Consider the following 14,684-nt stretch of genomic DNA (forward strand, 5'->3'; position numbering starts at 1 on the left):
CAAGTTTTCTCTACACTTCTGACACAATCTGTCACATTTGTGGGCATCTAAGGTGCAAGGAACTTCCAACCAAGCACTCAGAGTGTAGAAGAAGCTCTCCTGCAGGAACCTTAAAAGCAGAACCATTTGCCACAAGGCTACTCATCCTGCCAAGACAGGGATGCATTTGTGCTGAGGCTGAGTTTCATTATGGACGTGCCTTCAATTTTATTTCAATCTTATTTCACATTTGTGGGCATCTGAGGTGCAAGAAACCTCCAACCAAGCACTCAGAGTATACAAGAAGCTCTCCTGCAGGAACCTGGTCCTGAAAGCACCTTAGAAGCAGAACCATTTGCCTCAAGGCTACATTACAATGTTTGGCAGGGAAAAAACCTGACCCCTGGTTGTCTTACATCACGGACCTTGTGCACAGTAATGCCGTTATCATTGCCTTACTAATCAATGAAGAAAAAGAATACAAACTGAAGTTCAGAGAAGTTCATTTCTTAATTATACAACCTTATCTACTTAATGGCTAATCTCATTTACTCAGAGAAACCTAGAGTTCCTATTGGTGAAAGTCCATGTCTATGTGACCTCCTCAGAGTATATAAAACTGGAAAGCAAATTAATTCATCTAGAGTCATTTCAGTCACTGTTAGCTGGTGCCATGGAGCCTCTAGGGACAGTGACCATTTTGATGATCATATGTATCTCTTGCCTTGTTTTCCTTGCAGTCAGGAGCAGGACGCCAGAGAATGCAAAGCAGCTGCCACCTGGCCCACCTCCACTGCCCATCGTAGGGAACGCTCTGCAGCTGAAGACCAACAACCTGGCCCAGGTTCTCCAGGAGGTAAGCCAAAGATGAGCACCTTCCTCAACAGCTGTCTGTTGATGACCGTTACCTGTTTGCAAGCCTCTTTCCATCTGACTCTTTTGGAAGGGGACAATCCATTGTCAGTTTCTTCATTTATAGATGGTACCATCTGTGTGCAGGGCACATTTGCAGAGCATAAAGCAACAGACTCTGCACTTTGACAGAGGAGAGGCAAGAGAGGGAGGGGAGGCATCCAGACCAGAAGAAAAGAATAACAGAATCGCTGTGATGTCAGTGGCACGGACTTGCGCTTGGCTACATCAGCAGGGATGGGGAGCAGGGACTTGTCCCAAAGGCTCCACAGAAAAGAGGTGGACTTTGAGCAGGTCGCACAACTCCAGAAAGGGGGTTGTTTTATTGTCATTTTATTGTCTTATGCTTAAAATAAAAGCCATAAAGCCCCCTTCTGAGTAACGAACTTTAAAAAGCAATAGTGCAATTTTCATACTATTTTAGAGACGGGGGGCGGGGGCGGGTCCAATTCTCCCTCCACACATGGATGGTTTGGGCATTTTTGCCCTCTGAACATTTTTAGCCTCTGCTGGACAGTGTGGAGTTCATAGTCTTTTTGTATTTTGAAAAGCTGCTGTTTTATTTTCCCCAGAATGTGCTCGGTGGGAAGGTACGGTAAGAATTCCCTTAGAAAAATGAGTGTGAGGGGGACATAACTATATTCACGATATAGAGAAAGTGGATGGGAAAACACTTTTACCCCCCCTCTCATACTGCCATACCCTCCAACATTTCTCCAATGAAAATAGGGACATCCCATTCCATAATGATAATTTTACTATTTATAGCCCACACAACTTACTGGGTTGCCCCAGCCACTTTGGGCAGCTTCCAACATATATAAAAACATAATAAAACATTAAAAATTAAACAAAAAAACCACTTCCCTATTCAGGATTGCCTTCAGAGGGGGTCGGACAACTCTATACCCTCCAACATTCTCCAGTGAAAATAGGGGCATCCGAAGGAAAAGGGGGGACATTCTGTGATCAAACTGGGATGGCTTCTCTAAATCAGGCATGTCCCTGGAAAATAGGGACACATGAAGGGTCTGTAATGCTAAAACTTGGAGCCTTCAATTAAAGCTGAATGTTGGAAGATTACAACACACCCAAGATAGTAGTTCTTCATACAGTGCATATTGAAACTGTGAAAATTACTCCCAAAGAAGTAGCGATGATAGCCTCCAACTTGGATGATTTAAAAGAAATGTTCAGACAAAGTTCACTGAAGATAACCTAACCAGCAAACCCACCTAGATGTGTGTCTTTCTCTATCTTTTTTCCAGTTTAGTGAGAAGTATGGCTCTGTGTTCACAATGTATTTTGGAGCAGAACGTATTGTGGTGCTGCACGGCTATGATGCAGTGAAAGAAGCACTGATCGACCGTGGAGATGAATTTGCTGCCAGGGGACACCTGCCATTAGCTGATGATGTCAACAAGGGATTAGGTATTTTATGCTGGTTGACGAGTGGAGGGGGGGGACACAGGAAAATCCCTCTATTTATGAAAATAAAGCAAAAAAGGTTGCAAAGACAAGTCATTGCATCTTGAGATAAACGTTCCTAATTAATGTTCCCACTGGACAGTAGAAATAGATAATTAGCAGCCTTTTAATGGCAGAGCTATATATTGGCCATTGCCATTTAAGAGAGAAATGAGCCATCTCATAGCAGTACTTAAGCAATATCTAGGGCTGTAGCTGACAAAGGTGGGTGTGGTGGGTGCTGGCCGCCCTGGGTGCAATCCCTGAGGGGTTCGCCCCTCAGATCGCCACAGGTGGACACTCCCCTGGGATGTGCATTGCCACCGGCACCCCCTGGAAGCTCCCCTCCGCCGCGTGCCGCCTTACACCCACAGGTGCTTACCCCTGCCCACGCAGGACGATCCAGGTGCTGGAGCAGCTAGGTCCTCCTCTGGTCTAGAGCAAGCATCAAAAATTAAAGCAGGATTGAATGAGACTCTAGCCTTCAAAAATAATGGTCTGGGGTAATTCTGGTGTGGGCAGTAAGTGTGAGAGTTATGTGAGCAGAATTCCCTGGCCTGGATTTTGTGAATCAATAAACTCTCCACACCAAGAAATAGGATCAAAGTTACTGCAAACTATTGTTAAATTTGTTACCAAAAAAATAAATAAATACAAATCAACACATTGCACTTAAACAACTAGCAATGTAGTCCAGTTTTCTTTAAGTTCTTTCTGGTTAATATAGTCCAAGAACTATTGCTTCTTCATTATACTGCCAGCTTCAGAGAGAGACCCAGGATCCAAGAGATGAATTATCAGTTAACATAAATGTCAGAGCTGGCTCCAGGTCCCAGCTCACAGAGGACCAACGCTAGCCTGTAGTAATGTACAAAAGTCTTTATTGAAGTACAGTTTCCATTTTCAAGCCGGAGCGCCCCAGCTCTACGTCTAGGGTTTAGACCGGCGAAGCTCCATCTGAATCTCCGCCCCCTGTACACCAGTTCAAGATTCTAGCCTTACTCCACCTCTTCCGTCTCTCCTTTCTCCTCTGGGTCCTGCTACCCCCCGGGGTCCCTTCCTTCCTGGATTCTTCCGACGCAGACGTTGACCCCCCTGACTCCTCCCGCTCTTTTCGGCGGGCTTTGGGACCTGGCTCCCTATCCGGGCTGTCAACTGTGCCGCCCTCCTGTACATTTGAACTTGGCTCGCGCGCCCAGCCTTCAACCTTCCTCTCGACCGTTTCCTCGCTCCCCGATGGAGGCGTGGCCAATCCTGCCTCATGTCCTCCCGCTGGCAGTGCGCCGCCTGATCCCGATGCCTGGGACTCCTCCCTCCTACTGCACTCTGGTGTGGACGCTGGTCCTGATTTCCAACTGCTGCTCTCTGAGTCCCCTCTGGCCCCTTCTTCCTGGGGTGTCCCCCTAGGCACCCCCCTTGCCCTGACCATGGGAGCCCCTTTCTGTGAATCTTCCGATTCGCTGGAAAGACTCAGAGACCTCGGACCGCTGTCATCGCTGACATTTCCTTCGGACTCCTCCCCCTCGCTCTCCATTTCCTCCCTTTCCTGTGCCTCTGCTCCTGAACCCCTGACAATAAATATCGAAACATTGAAACCTCTTTTTAAGTTTTAGCTGCAAAAATGGACATTCTGCAAATGCAAACCTCCACTACGTTTCATACACAACACACACTAACATAGCATTTTATGCACATTAAACACATATATTTTACAGTAAGGGCATGTATCAGAAGACTGGACAGCTACTGATTATGGAATAAGGCGGCACCAAAGTACAGTGGTGCCTCGCAAGAGGAAAAGAATCCGTTCCGCGAGTCTTTTCGTCTTGCGGTTTTTTCGTCTTGCGAAGCAAGCCCATTAGCGGATTAGCGCTATTAGCGCTATTGGCAGTTTAAGGGCTATTAACGCCTATTAAAGGCTTAAGGGATTAGCGGTTTTGCTGCTAAAATGCTTTTAGCAGCTTAGCGCTTCAGAAAAAGCGGTTTTGGAGCGGGGAAAAAACTCAAATTTTTTTGTCAATTTTCGTCTTGCGAAGCAAGCCCATAGGGAAATTCGTCTTGCGAAGCGCCTCTGCAAACGGAAAACCCTTTCATCTTGCGGGTTTTCCGTCTTGCGAGGCATTTGTCTTGCGGGGCACCACTGTACCAAGTCTCCAGGTGGCCTGGAGCCAAGAATAAGAGTCTCCTGCTCTTCCAACCTGCTTCTTCTGCTCTCCCTTTCAGTCCATCCATATCCTTTATGCCAATTTCCTCTTCTGCTTTCCAGGAATTGTATTCAGCAATGGGGAGATGTGGAAGCAGCTCCGACGCTTTGCCCTTACCACCCTGCGCAACTTTGGCATGGGAAAGAAAAGTATTGAGGAGAGAATCCAGGAGGAAGCACAGTTCCTGCTAGAAAAGTTCCAGGACACGCAGGGTGGGTAGCCACTGCCCCTCATCAACATTGGCTTATCAAGCAGACCCCCTTAAACATCACAACAGATGCTAGGGTACATTACAACAGATTATTAACCACCAACTCATAAAGAAATATCATGGTGGGTACAAGGAAATTATTAAAAAAATTAAAATCGTAAAACACAGAACTAGTGACCAAAACTGAATCAAATAAATTGCCTAAAAACACGTGAAATACAAACATTTTCATCAGGTGATGAAATGCCAAAATTCTAGCTGGTTTCAATAGGAACCACATTCCAAAGCACAGGTGCCATTGTGCTCAAAGTTTTAATAGATATAATAGATATCTGCATTGATATGAAACAAACATGTGATGAGTGTGTGGCAATTTGGAAGGCTTCTCCTGATGGTCATAGTGATCTGAGCAGTGTGTATGGGCTAAGGTGGTCCTTAAGTCACCTGGTCCTAGGTCACTGAGAGCTTCATACACACCAGTAATGCACTGAACTTACCTTGTCAATGTACTGGCAAACAATGCATAGCTTTCAGCAGGGGTGTAATATGCTGACACAGACCAGTTCCAACTAAAGCCCGGCTGCTGCTTCTCTATCAACTGTAAGAGTGCTCTGCAGATATTGTTGAATTCCAGCTGCTTTTAGCCCCAACAGTCATCAGTGGTCCAGAAGTTACAGTCTAGCAGCATCTGAAGTGCTTTCGATTCCCTAGTTTTAGTCTAGACTTCACCAAGGCCTGCACCACTGTGGTCACCCTTTCCTATCTAAGGATATATTGGCTGAAGCTGGAGGAAAGCACCTTGGAAAGTCCTTGGAAGAAACCACTCATAGCCACTGAAGATGTCCATGCCTCCAGAATTGTTGTGAGAAAGGCAGCTCCCTGTCTGACCACTGAGGCCAGGAGCCAGGAAAAGGCAGCTCAGAAATTCCAGACTCGATTATTGCCTAAAACCTGTAGTGGGGTTGTATAATTATTTGTTTGTTCTCCTTCCAGAGAAGCCCTTGGATCCAACCTACTCGCTCAGTTGCGCTCTCTCCAATGTCATTTGTGCAATTGTCTTTGGGAAACGATACGATTATAATGACAAGAAGTTCCTATCCATGATGAGCTTAATGAATGAAAACTTTAATGTTTTTAGCTCTTCTTGGGGACAGGTAGGTGCCATCTTTTTAAAGGCCCTTTTCCACAAAGTCTAAATTTTCCTGCTGTTTAAATTCTTTCTCCCAGGCTTCTCATGACCCATACTGCCTCTGCCTCTTAATATTTCTGTTAATGTCCTAGTTGCAGGCTTGCCACGGGTAACTGGTTAGCCACGGTGACAGCAGGATGGGCCACGGGCCTGATTCAATAGTCTCTTCTTACGTTCTTATGTTTTTAATTTGGAGATCCAGCTAAGGTCGGTGCATACAATGCCAATACCTGGGTCTAGTAACCAAGGTTTGACTTAACAGCAGCCCAGTGGAGCAGGAAGTAAAGCTTAAGCAGTTTTGGTAGTGGGGGTGGGGGATTGTTGCATGATTTCTCAGTTTTTTGTAAAGGTACACATAGGAGAAATAAAAAAATAAAAAAATCTGCATATGACCTCTGCAAACATTAGGCAGAGGGTGGGAAAGCACTAACTGAGTGGAAGGGAAAATAATACAATGCAGTACAATCAATGAAGCACCACCCAGTAACGCAGATGGGGAACATCTACACAGATTTTAAAGGCATTGGCAATGAAAATGCTGGTGTGTGGACACAGAGTTGAAACGCACACAAGGCAACAGTGGCCAACGTTATACTGAAGCCCAAGTGTGGACAAACCCTGACTGAGGTTGGTGCCAATGGGTCTCTTGTGGTGTTTTTCCTAGCTCTACAACATCTTTCCTTCTTTGATGAAATGCATCCCTGGGCCCCACCACAAAGTGCTGAAAAACAACTTGGCACTCAGAGAGTTTGTTTTGGAGGAGGTTGAAGAGCACAAGCCCACTCTGGACCCCAGCTCACCTCGGGATTTTATCGACTGCTTCCTTATGAAAATGGATCAGGTAATCATGAAAACTCACAGAAAGATTCTCCTGCCACTCCTGAAGCTTCCCAACCAGCAGACTTCCATCCAGCTTCTTGTGGGGAATGCCAAGGAAAGAGATTCCTGCCCACACCCCATTGGAGTAGATTCATTTCCCATTGCTGACTTGTTACTGCAGTAAGTGGGAAGTTCTTTCTAATGATTGGAATGTCCAGAGGAATGAGCTATAAAAAAACTTGCGATAAGATGTGTCTTGGGAAGGGAGCTGGTCCCAGTGGCGCAGTTAAATTCTTGTTATGTTGCACTCAGAACAATTGAGTTGACTCCACTGACTGTGTTGTGTGTTTCTGCAGGAAAAAGGTAATAGTGCATCCCATTTCACCATTGAAAACCTGGCCATAAGCACAGTTGACTTGTTTGCGGCTGGAACAGAGACCACCAGCACCACACTGCGATACGGGTTCATGATCCTCCTCAAATACCCAGAGATACAAGGTAAAACAGATGCATTATTAGTACTTATTATTCTAGTTCTTTCCCAGATTTATGTGTCACAGGTCCAAGAGGTGGTTGTTCTGCCACTTTCCCCACGAAAACCCTCTGTTCACTGGTGAATGTTAACCATCGCTGACTGACAGCAGCAGTAGACAGAAGGCTTTCCTGGAGACCACAGTGGGGATGTGTGTGTGGACAAAATGCTCATACCCATGCCTAGAAATCCCAGCAAAAACAGAAGTGTTGATGAGCTCTTATAGCTGACCATATTGCAAACCCCAGGTTTTTATATACAAACAGTAACAACTTGAATTTGGCCCAGTAGTATAGTGGCAGCCAGTGCAGATCCTTTAGAGAAAGGCATCACATCCTGCATCAGCTGGACTTTCTGTGCCAGCTTGAAGGGTAGCCCACAAAGGCACAACCACAAGGGCCAGGGGTCAAAAGGCCCTCAGGTAGGATCAGAATCACTGCAGGACAGTGCCTCCAATAGGATTCCCTCTAAGCTGGACCATCACTTGCTCCTAAAACTTCCCTAAAGAGGAGGCTTTTGTCCCTCTGGGCTCCTTTTGGATAGAAATTGAATTCATATATAAATAATTGCAGTTATACCATGTTTCCCTGTTTACAGATGGATTACTGAAGGTGAGCTACAATAATTTGTCTGAGTTAATGTGATGAGTCAATAGAAAGTTGGCAACAGAAAACATTGAAAGCTCCAAAAATGTGCAGGGGCTGGCAGGCACTCCCATGAAACTTCAATTGCTTCTATGATATTTCCTGCACTGGTGTTAAACCTCATTCTTCCCATTATAGAGAAAGTGCATGAAGAAATTGACCGAGTTATTGGCCGATCACGAAGTCCGTGCATGGCAGATCGTGGGGAAATGCCTTACACAGATGCTGTAATCCATGAGATCCAGAGGTTCATCTCTCTCCTCCCACTGAGCGTCCCTCATGCAGTACTCAAAGACACACCGTTCAGACAATATGTCATTCCAAAGGTCAGCTCTTTTCAAGGCTCTGAGTAGGCTGCTAGCCATGATGACTATATTCTACCTCCATGGTGAGAGGCAGCATACTTCTGAATACCAGTGGGTGGAAACCACAGGAATTGAGAGTGCTGTCTTGCTTAGATTATGTTGATGGGCTTCCATGGGCATTTGGTTGGACACCAGGAAAACAGAATGCTGGACCAGATGGGGCCACCGGACTGATCCAGCAGAGCTTTTCTTCTCTTCTTATGTACAACTAAGAGAAGTAGTTTAGCCCAACTCCTAAAGTGTAGCTGGGCATCTTCAGGCCTGGACTTCATTTTAAACACCCTATTGCCTTCTGAAGCTGCTCCATTCTTCTTCTGTATCAACAAAGTACCTTCCTTCCTGTTAGTGCCTTCCCACACCATTCCTTTGGGTGTCATGGCCATCCAGCCCATTTCTTTGCACTCTCTGCAGGGTACTACCATATATCCTATTCTGACGTCTGTACTACATGACAGCAAAGAATTTCCAAACCCCAAAGAATTTGACCCAGGACATTTCTTGCACAAAGATGGCACCTTCAGGAAGAGCGACTATTTCATGCCTTTCTCAGCAGGTAAGATCTCTGCTTCCTCAGTTGGCTGCAGTCTTGGCCAACTCAGGTCTTTCCCGTCTCCCTAATCGGCTGGTGTCGGGGCAATGAGGGGGAATCTCCTTCCTCCTGCAGCCTAAACTGGAAGGGCTCCCAGTTTGTGAGAGAGGGGCAGAGGCTTCTGGGTCCATCAGAACTCCTTGCACCCTTCCTGTGTCCAGCTGAAGCAAAGAAATGGTGGAAAGACTGACTCTCCCAGGAGCTGTTCTAGAGCAGCACCTTTGTTCCTTTGGCATGATTTTTATTTTCTCCGTAACAGCCAAAGTGGTTGTTATGCATCTTACATTTTGGCTTTCCTTTGCAGGGAAGCGGATATGTGTGGGGGAAGGTCTGGCCCGTATGGAGATCTTCTTGTTCTTGACCACCATATTACAGAACTTCACTCTGAAGTCCATCATTGACCCCAAGGACATCGATCTCACACCGGTGTTGAGCAGCATAGGCAACTTCCCTCGGCCCTATCAGCTCTACATTGTCCCTCGCTGAAAAGCCTGCCTCAGGAGGGCTGCACATGTGGAAAAGTCGCAGCCCGGCAAATCTTTGTTCAAAAAACCCATAACACAATATCTCCTCACGTGTGGAGCCCTATCTTCTTACCTGACTAGTTGTTGAACTGTTACTTTGGGGATCGTGCTAGAGACTATTTCACATTGAAGACATCATTTCAATGGACAAATAGCAGCATTTAGAAATTAGTCACACACACCAAAATCCCATTCTTATCTTTCTTGCCCCTCCATATGCCTATGTGTGCAGCGGCGTAGCTAGTCGCTGGAGTGCATGTGCGGGGGCATATCCTGCAGCCAGGGGTGTGTCGAGCGACCCATGGGGGTGGGGCAAGCCTCTCCAATGCTTGGAGCCTCTCCGCCCCCGCCCCCTCAGCTGTAGGGCGTCTGAGGGAGAGGCAGTAGGCAGACAGAAATCCCACGCTGCAGCGCGAAACTTGCAGGTGCCTAAACCACCATGTCACTTCAAAAAATTTCGTGAGCCCAATTTTTTAAAAACTCATTTTGTCACACACCCCTCAGTGATGACATCCAGGGCAGACTGCACCCCCACACCCCCTTCTTCCATCACTGTATGAGTGTGATGGGCAAAATCTGCCAATATGGAAGCTTTTTAACCACTGAGAAGAAGTCCTGTCACTCTTTGTGTCTTTGGAGGGTGCTGCAGAAATCAATAGCTTTTGAAATCTTTTTCCCTTTCACCTAGTAGAACATCCTTGAGACTTGACATTTACAAATGTTTGCCAAAAATCCCTTTAAGGGTAATCATGTTCTAAAGAACAGATAGCAATACTGGATGCAACTGAACTTCTGAGTAAGTATGGGAAATGAACTAAGTTGGATCCAGTGATCTGCTAGTCCTAGGAAGCATATCTTCAAGAAAGGCACAGAGCATAGATGGGCAAGATCTCCCAAACTCACCTTGGATGAACTTGGATGGAGAGTATAAGTGAGGGCCAAATAATGCTAGAGGGATTTAAAAAGCACTGTGAAACGCGAGAAGTATTGTTAAAAGGGAATAGAAAAAGAAAGGTTTAAATAATGACAATACAAACCTAAGAAATGCGTATATTAATAATGACTACGAAAGATTTACGGAAAAGCTGAAGGAAGTCCAGAAAAGAAAGACTTTGTGAAAATTGGATGTGAAATTATTGTGTGATTTGTTTTTGTTGTAAATTAATAAAAATTATTATATATTTTAAAAAAAGAACTTGGATGAGAAAACTTCTTTTTTATCCCCCTGAGCCCAACCAAGGCTCTCATTGTCTTTAAAAATCTAGAACAGAGTGAAAATGGCCCTCCCTCAAATTCTCCACTTACTTTGTGGGTGGTAAAATAAGGAAGATCGTTTCACTGAATATTCCCCAAGGGAGGACTGAAAATCTCCAGGAAGAGTTGGAGAGGGAAAACTTTCAAAGAATTGTCATAATTTCTTTCCTCTCAGCCTTCCTTCAACCCTGCTCCCATTCAGTGTAACAGAAAAATGTTTCCCTAGTACAAATTCAGAGGCAGCCTGGGCAAAATTGGTGAGGGGAATCCACCTATGAAGTTAACCAAGGGAGAATGGTCTTCCTCTTCTGTCTTCAGATTTTTTCTTTTTGGTTCCTGCACCCTCTCAATTATGCTCCTATTCAAAGTAGTGAAGTAATGTTTCTCCATTGCACTGAATGGAAGGGGCAAGAGGAAGGAACTTGTCTCTGATTTGCATTTTAATTCAAGCTGGAGAAGAATTCGGGGCTTGAAATGCTTGTCCTCTGTCCCATTGAAACTCCTGAAGGTCTTCTCCAAACCAAAGCTTGGAGAAGTGTGCTGGTTTCACTTGCATAGAAAACCACTGCTCTACTTGTTCTGGAGAATAAGAGCACATCCAGATGTATTTTTTTACCTGTTTGTGAAATGGAATGGCTTTATAGATGTCCTTCACCCTCCCAGAGCTAAATAAATAATACTATGACAAAGTGAATGCTGTAACTTGTAAAGATTATGCAAGTATAGCAATTTTGTTTTATTTGCAGATTTATAAACTGCTTTACAACCAAACATTACTAAAGCTGTGTACAGTAAAATAAAAAGGATTCCTAATGCAGTAAACTACATTTGCTTTGGATAATTTATTCTGACTCTGCAAAGCTTCAGGAGGAAAGAGTTGCTTTGCAGGCCACTGATACCTTCACCCACTGAAATCCTTTTTTTAAAAAAATAATATTTATTAAAGGTTTTATAGTTACAGAAGAAAAGAAAAAGACAGTATAAAAAAAAATATTAAGAGATAATACATCAAAAATAAAAGAAAAAAACAATACATCAAAACAACAAGAAAAAGCAAAAACATTTAAAAACACATCCCCCTGACATCCTAAGCTCCTTCTAGTTTCTACCAGGCATTCCTTATGCACTTCGGAGCTTAGCCTTTGTTTCTAATGTAACCCAGGCTGCTGCCATTCATTGTATTAGTAGCAATCCAGCACAACTTCATTTACTAGAGTAAGGTGTGGCAGTTATTGTTCCCCCTTCTCTTCCCAGAGATAGCTGCAGGAGCATGCGCAGTAGGTTGCCTTTTAGGGTGGTTTGAATGGCTGCTCTCAGAAGATTCTGGCAGTCTCGCCTGGCCCTGGGAGAGAGAACAAAGGAGAACTCTGCTGGAGCAGGTCAAAGGCCTATCTAGTCCAGCATCCTGTTCTCACTGTGGCCAACCGGATGCCTATGAGAAGCCCTGAAGGAGCACCTGAGCACTACAGTGCTCTCCTCCCCATTTGCAGTTCCCAGCAACACTTGAGGGCTATTCCTAGAATCATAGAATCATAGAGTTGGAAGAGACCACAAGGGCCACTGAGTCCAACCCCCTGCCAAGCAGGAAACACCATCAGAGCACTCCTGACATATGGTTGTCAAGCCTCTGCTTAAAGACCTCCAAAGAAGGAGACTCCACCACACTCCTTGGCAGCAAATTCCACTGTCGAACAGCTCTTACTGTCAGGAAGTTCTTCCTAATGTTTAGGTGGAATCTTCTTTCTTGTGTTTGGATCCATTGCTCCGTGTCCGTTTCTCTGGAGCAGCAGAAAACAACCTTTCTCCCTCCTCTATGTGACATCCTTTTATATATTTCAACATGGCTATCATATCACCCCTTAACCTCCTCTTCTCCAGGCTAAACATGCCCAGCTCCCTTAGCCGTTCCTCATAAGGCATCGTTTCCAGGCCTTTGACCATTTTGGTTGCCCTCCTCTGTACACGTGGCACTATAACTTCCCTTAATCTAGATGCTATACTCCTATTGATGCAGCCCAGAATTGCATTGGCTTTTTTAGCTGCCGCGTCGCACTGTTGGCTCATGTCAAGTTTGTGGTCAACCAAGACTCCTAGATCCTTTTCACATGTACTGCTCTCAAGCCAGGTGTCACCCATCTTGTATTTGTGCCTCTCATTTTTTTTGCCCAAGTGCAATACTTTACATTTCTCCCTGTTAAAATTCATCTTGTTTGTTTTGGCCCAGTTCTCTAATCTGTCAAGGTCGTTTTGAAGTGTGATCCTGTCCTCTGGGGTGTTAGCCACCCCTCCCAGTTTGGTGTCATCTGCAAATTTGATCAGGATGCCCTTGAGTCCATCATCCAAGTCGTTGATAAAGATGTTGAATATGACCGGGCCCAAGACAGAACCCTGTGGCACCCCACTAGTCACTCTAACTGTGTAGTGCATCAATGACAGCTCCATAATGAAATCCAGAGTCAGGCCACCAGGATTTAATATTTTGCTTTTCTAACACATTGCTTTAAAAAATCCCTCCACCTTTAAAACACAGACATTTAAAACAAATTACTAATAAAATCTCATGATTAAATTTATGGCACATGACTGCAGTTCTGTGCATGGTTGGGAGTAAGCAGCATTGAACACAGTGGTGCGTATTTCTGCTTTATAGGTTCAACTTTTAAAACACGTTTGGTTTTAGCAAATGACATCCAGGCAGCAGAAACACCACCTTTTACTTTTAATTAGCAATGCAAACAACTTTTTGTTATTTATTTTTGGAATTTTACAACAAAATCAAACAGCCCCCTGTCTCCCCACCTCCCCTACGCATCCTCCCCCTTCCTCACATGCCCCCAAACCTCTGTATTCCTCCCTAGCCCCAATTGCCCTTAATCCCCCCCATCCCACAGCATTTGTATTTGTTTGTATTATCAGTGGCAAACCTGTACTTTCACTACCAATTCCCCTGACACATCTAATCTAAGGATGGCCTGCTGCTTATGATGTAACAATGCAAGCAATCCAGAATTTACAGACATTTACAGACCATGTCCACACAGGATTAAAGTGTCGTATTTTGTCTCAAACTGCCCCACTGAACAAGCTTATATTCGCTGGCGAAAACCCTCTCCCATGCCCACACTTTTAAGCAGTTTGCCATTGCTTCTTTTTATCTAAGTTGTATATAAAAAAAAGAGATCTGTGGCAATTTGTAAAGGGAGTAAGATTTGCTAGGGCATACTTCCTCAGATGCAGAATGGGTGGTAACAACAACAACATAGTATTAGTATTATTAATAATGTACAGTGGTACCTCAGGTTAAGTACTTAATTCGTTCTGTAGGTCCGTTCTTAACCTGAAACTGTTCATAACCTGAAGCATCACTTTAGCTAATGGGGCCTCCTGTTGCTGCCGCACCACTGGAGCACGATTTCTGTTCTCATCCTGAAGCAAACTTCTTAACCCGAGGTAATATTTCTGGGTTAGCGGAATCTGTAACCTGAAGCGTCTGTAACCCAAGGTACCTGTTATGTACTGAAGTTCTCACCCTGGGCCAGCAGGAGGATACTGTAGATAGTTATGCAAATGAAGGATCAAAAAGTGACGTTCAGTGATTGGATAGTTTTGTATGCAAATGAAGGATCAAAATGTGACTTTCAGTGATTGGATAGTTTTAGAAAATGGCAACAGTTGCATTGTTCTGGAGCTCTATATAAGCAGGCTGACTGAGCTCCTCAGCCTAGTTCTGTTCTGGCATCTGAATAAAGAAGAGCTGTTTAAAGAATCACTGTGTCGTCTGACATGTTCGCCCACAACTTAACAGTACCACTGTACAGTGCTTTTTCTGGAGGGACGCAGGGGTACGCATACCCCTAAACATTTTGTGAATCTAACAGGAGAAGAAACTAAAAAAATTAAAATATTTAATTTCTTCACAGCGTAGTGAAGTGGCAGTTCCATTGCTACCCCTGATGGCAGCCTTTGGTCCATTTACAGCATTTATTTTTTGCGAT

General features: G+C 44.5%; 1 protein-coding gene across 1 annotated transcript; it reads left to right on the forward strand.

The window, feature by feature from the left end:
• The first annotated feature begins 609 nt into the window (after nucleotides 1–609).
• LOC310676179 (cytochrome P450 2C19-like) lies at nucleotides 610–11,378 on the forward strand. The gene is made up of 10 exons (XM_083437756.1): nucleotides 610–835; nucleotides 2,160–2,322; nucleotides 4,625–4,774; nucleotides 5,767–5,927; nucleotides 6,627–6,803; nucleotides 7,138–7,279; nucleotides 8,096–8,283; nucleotides 8,734–8,875; nucleotides 9,216–10,360; nucleotides 10,641–11,378. Exons 1-9 carry the CDS (start codon nucleotides 653–655, stop codon nucleotides 9,395–9,397), a joined length of 1,488 nt encoding a protein of 495 aa, XP_083293882.1. The 5' UTR covers nucleotides 610–652; the 3' UTR covers nucleotides 9,398–10,360; nucleotides 10,641–11,378.
• Nucleotides 11,379–14,684: the final 3,306 nt, after the last annotated feature.

The sequence above is a fragment of the Podarcis tiliguerta genome (genome assembly GCF_965153285.1).
Source record: "Podarcis tiliguerta genome assembly, chromosome: 1".
NCBI lineage: Eukaryota > Metazoa > Chordata > Lepidosauria > Squamata > Lacertidae > Podarcis > Podarcis tiliguerta.

What these genes read in the sequence shown, in the direction of transcription:
- LOC310676179 (XM_083437756.1), top strand. Translation starts at nt 653, where the DNA reads ATGGAGCCTCTAGGGACAGTGACCATTTTGATGATCATATGTATCTCT. An exon ending in TGGCCCAGGTTCTCCAGGAG is followed by an intron (nt 836 to 2,159) that starts GTAAGCCAAAGA and finishes TCTTTTTTCCAG; the next exon opens with TTTAGTGAGAAGTATGGCTC. An exon ending in GACAATATGTCATTCCAAAG is followed by an intron (nt 8,284 to 8,733) that starts GTCAGCTCTTTT and finishes CACTCTCTGCAG; the next exon opens with GGTACTACCATATATCCTAT.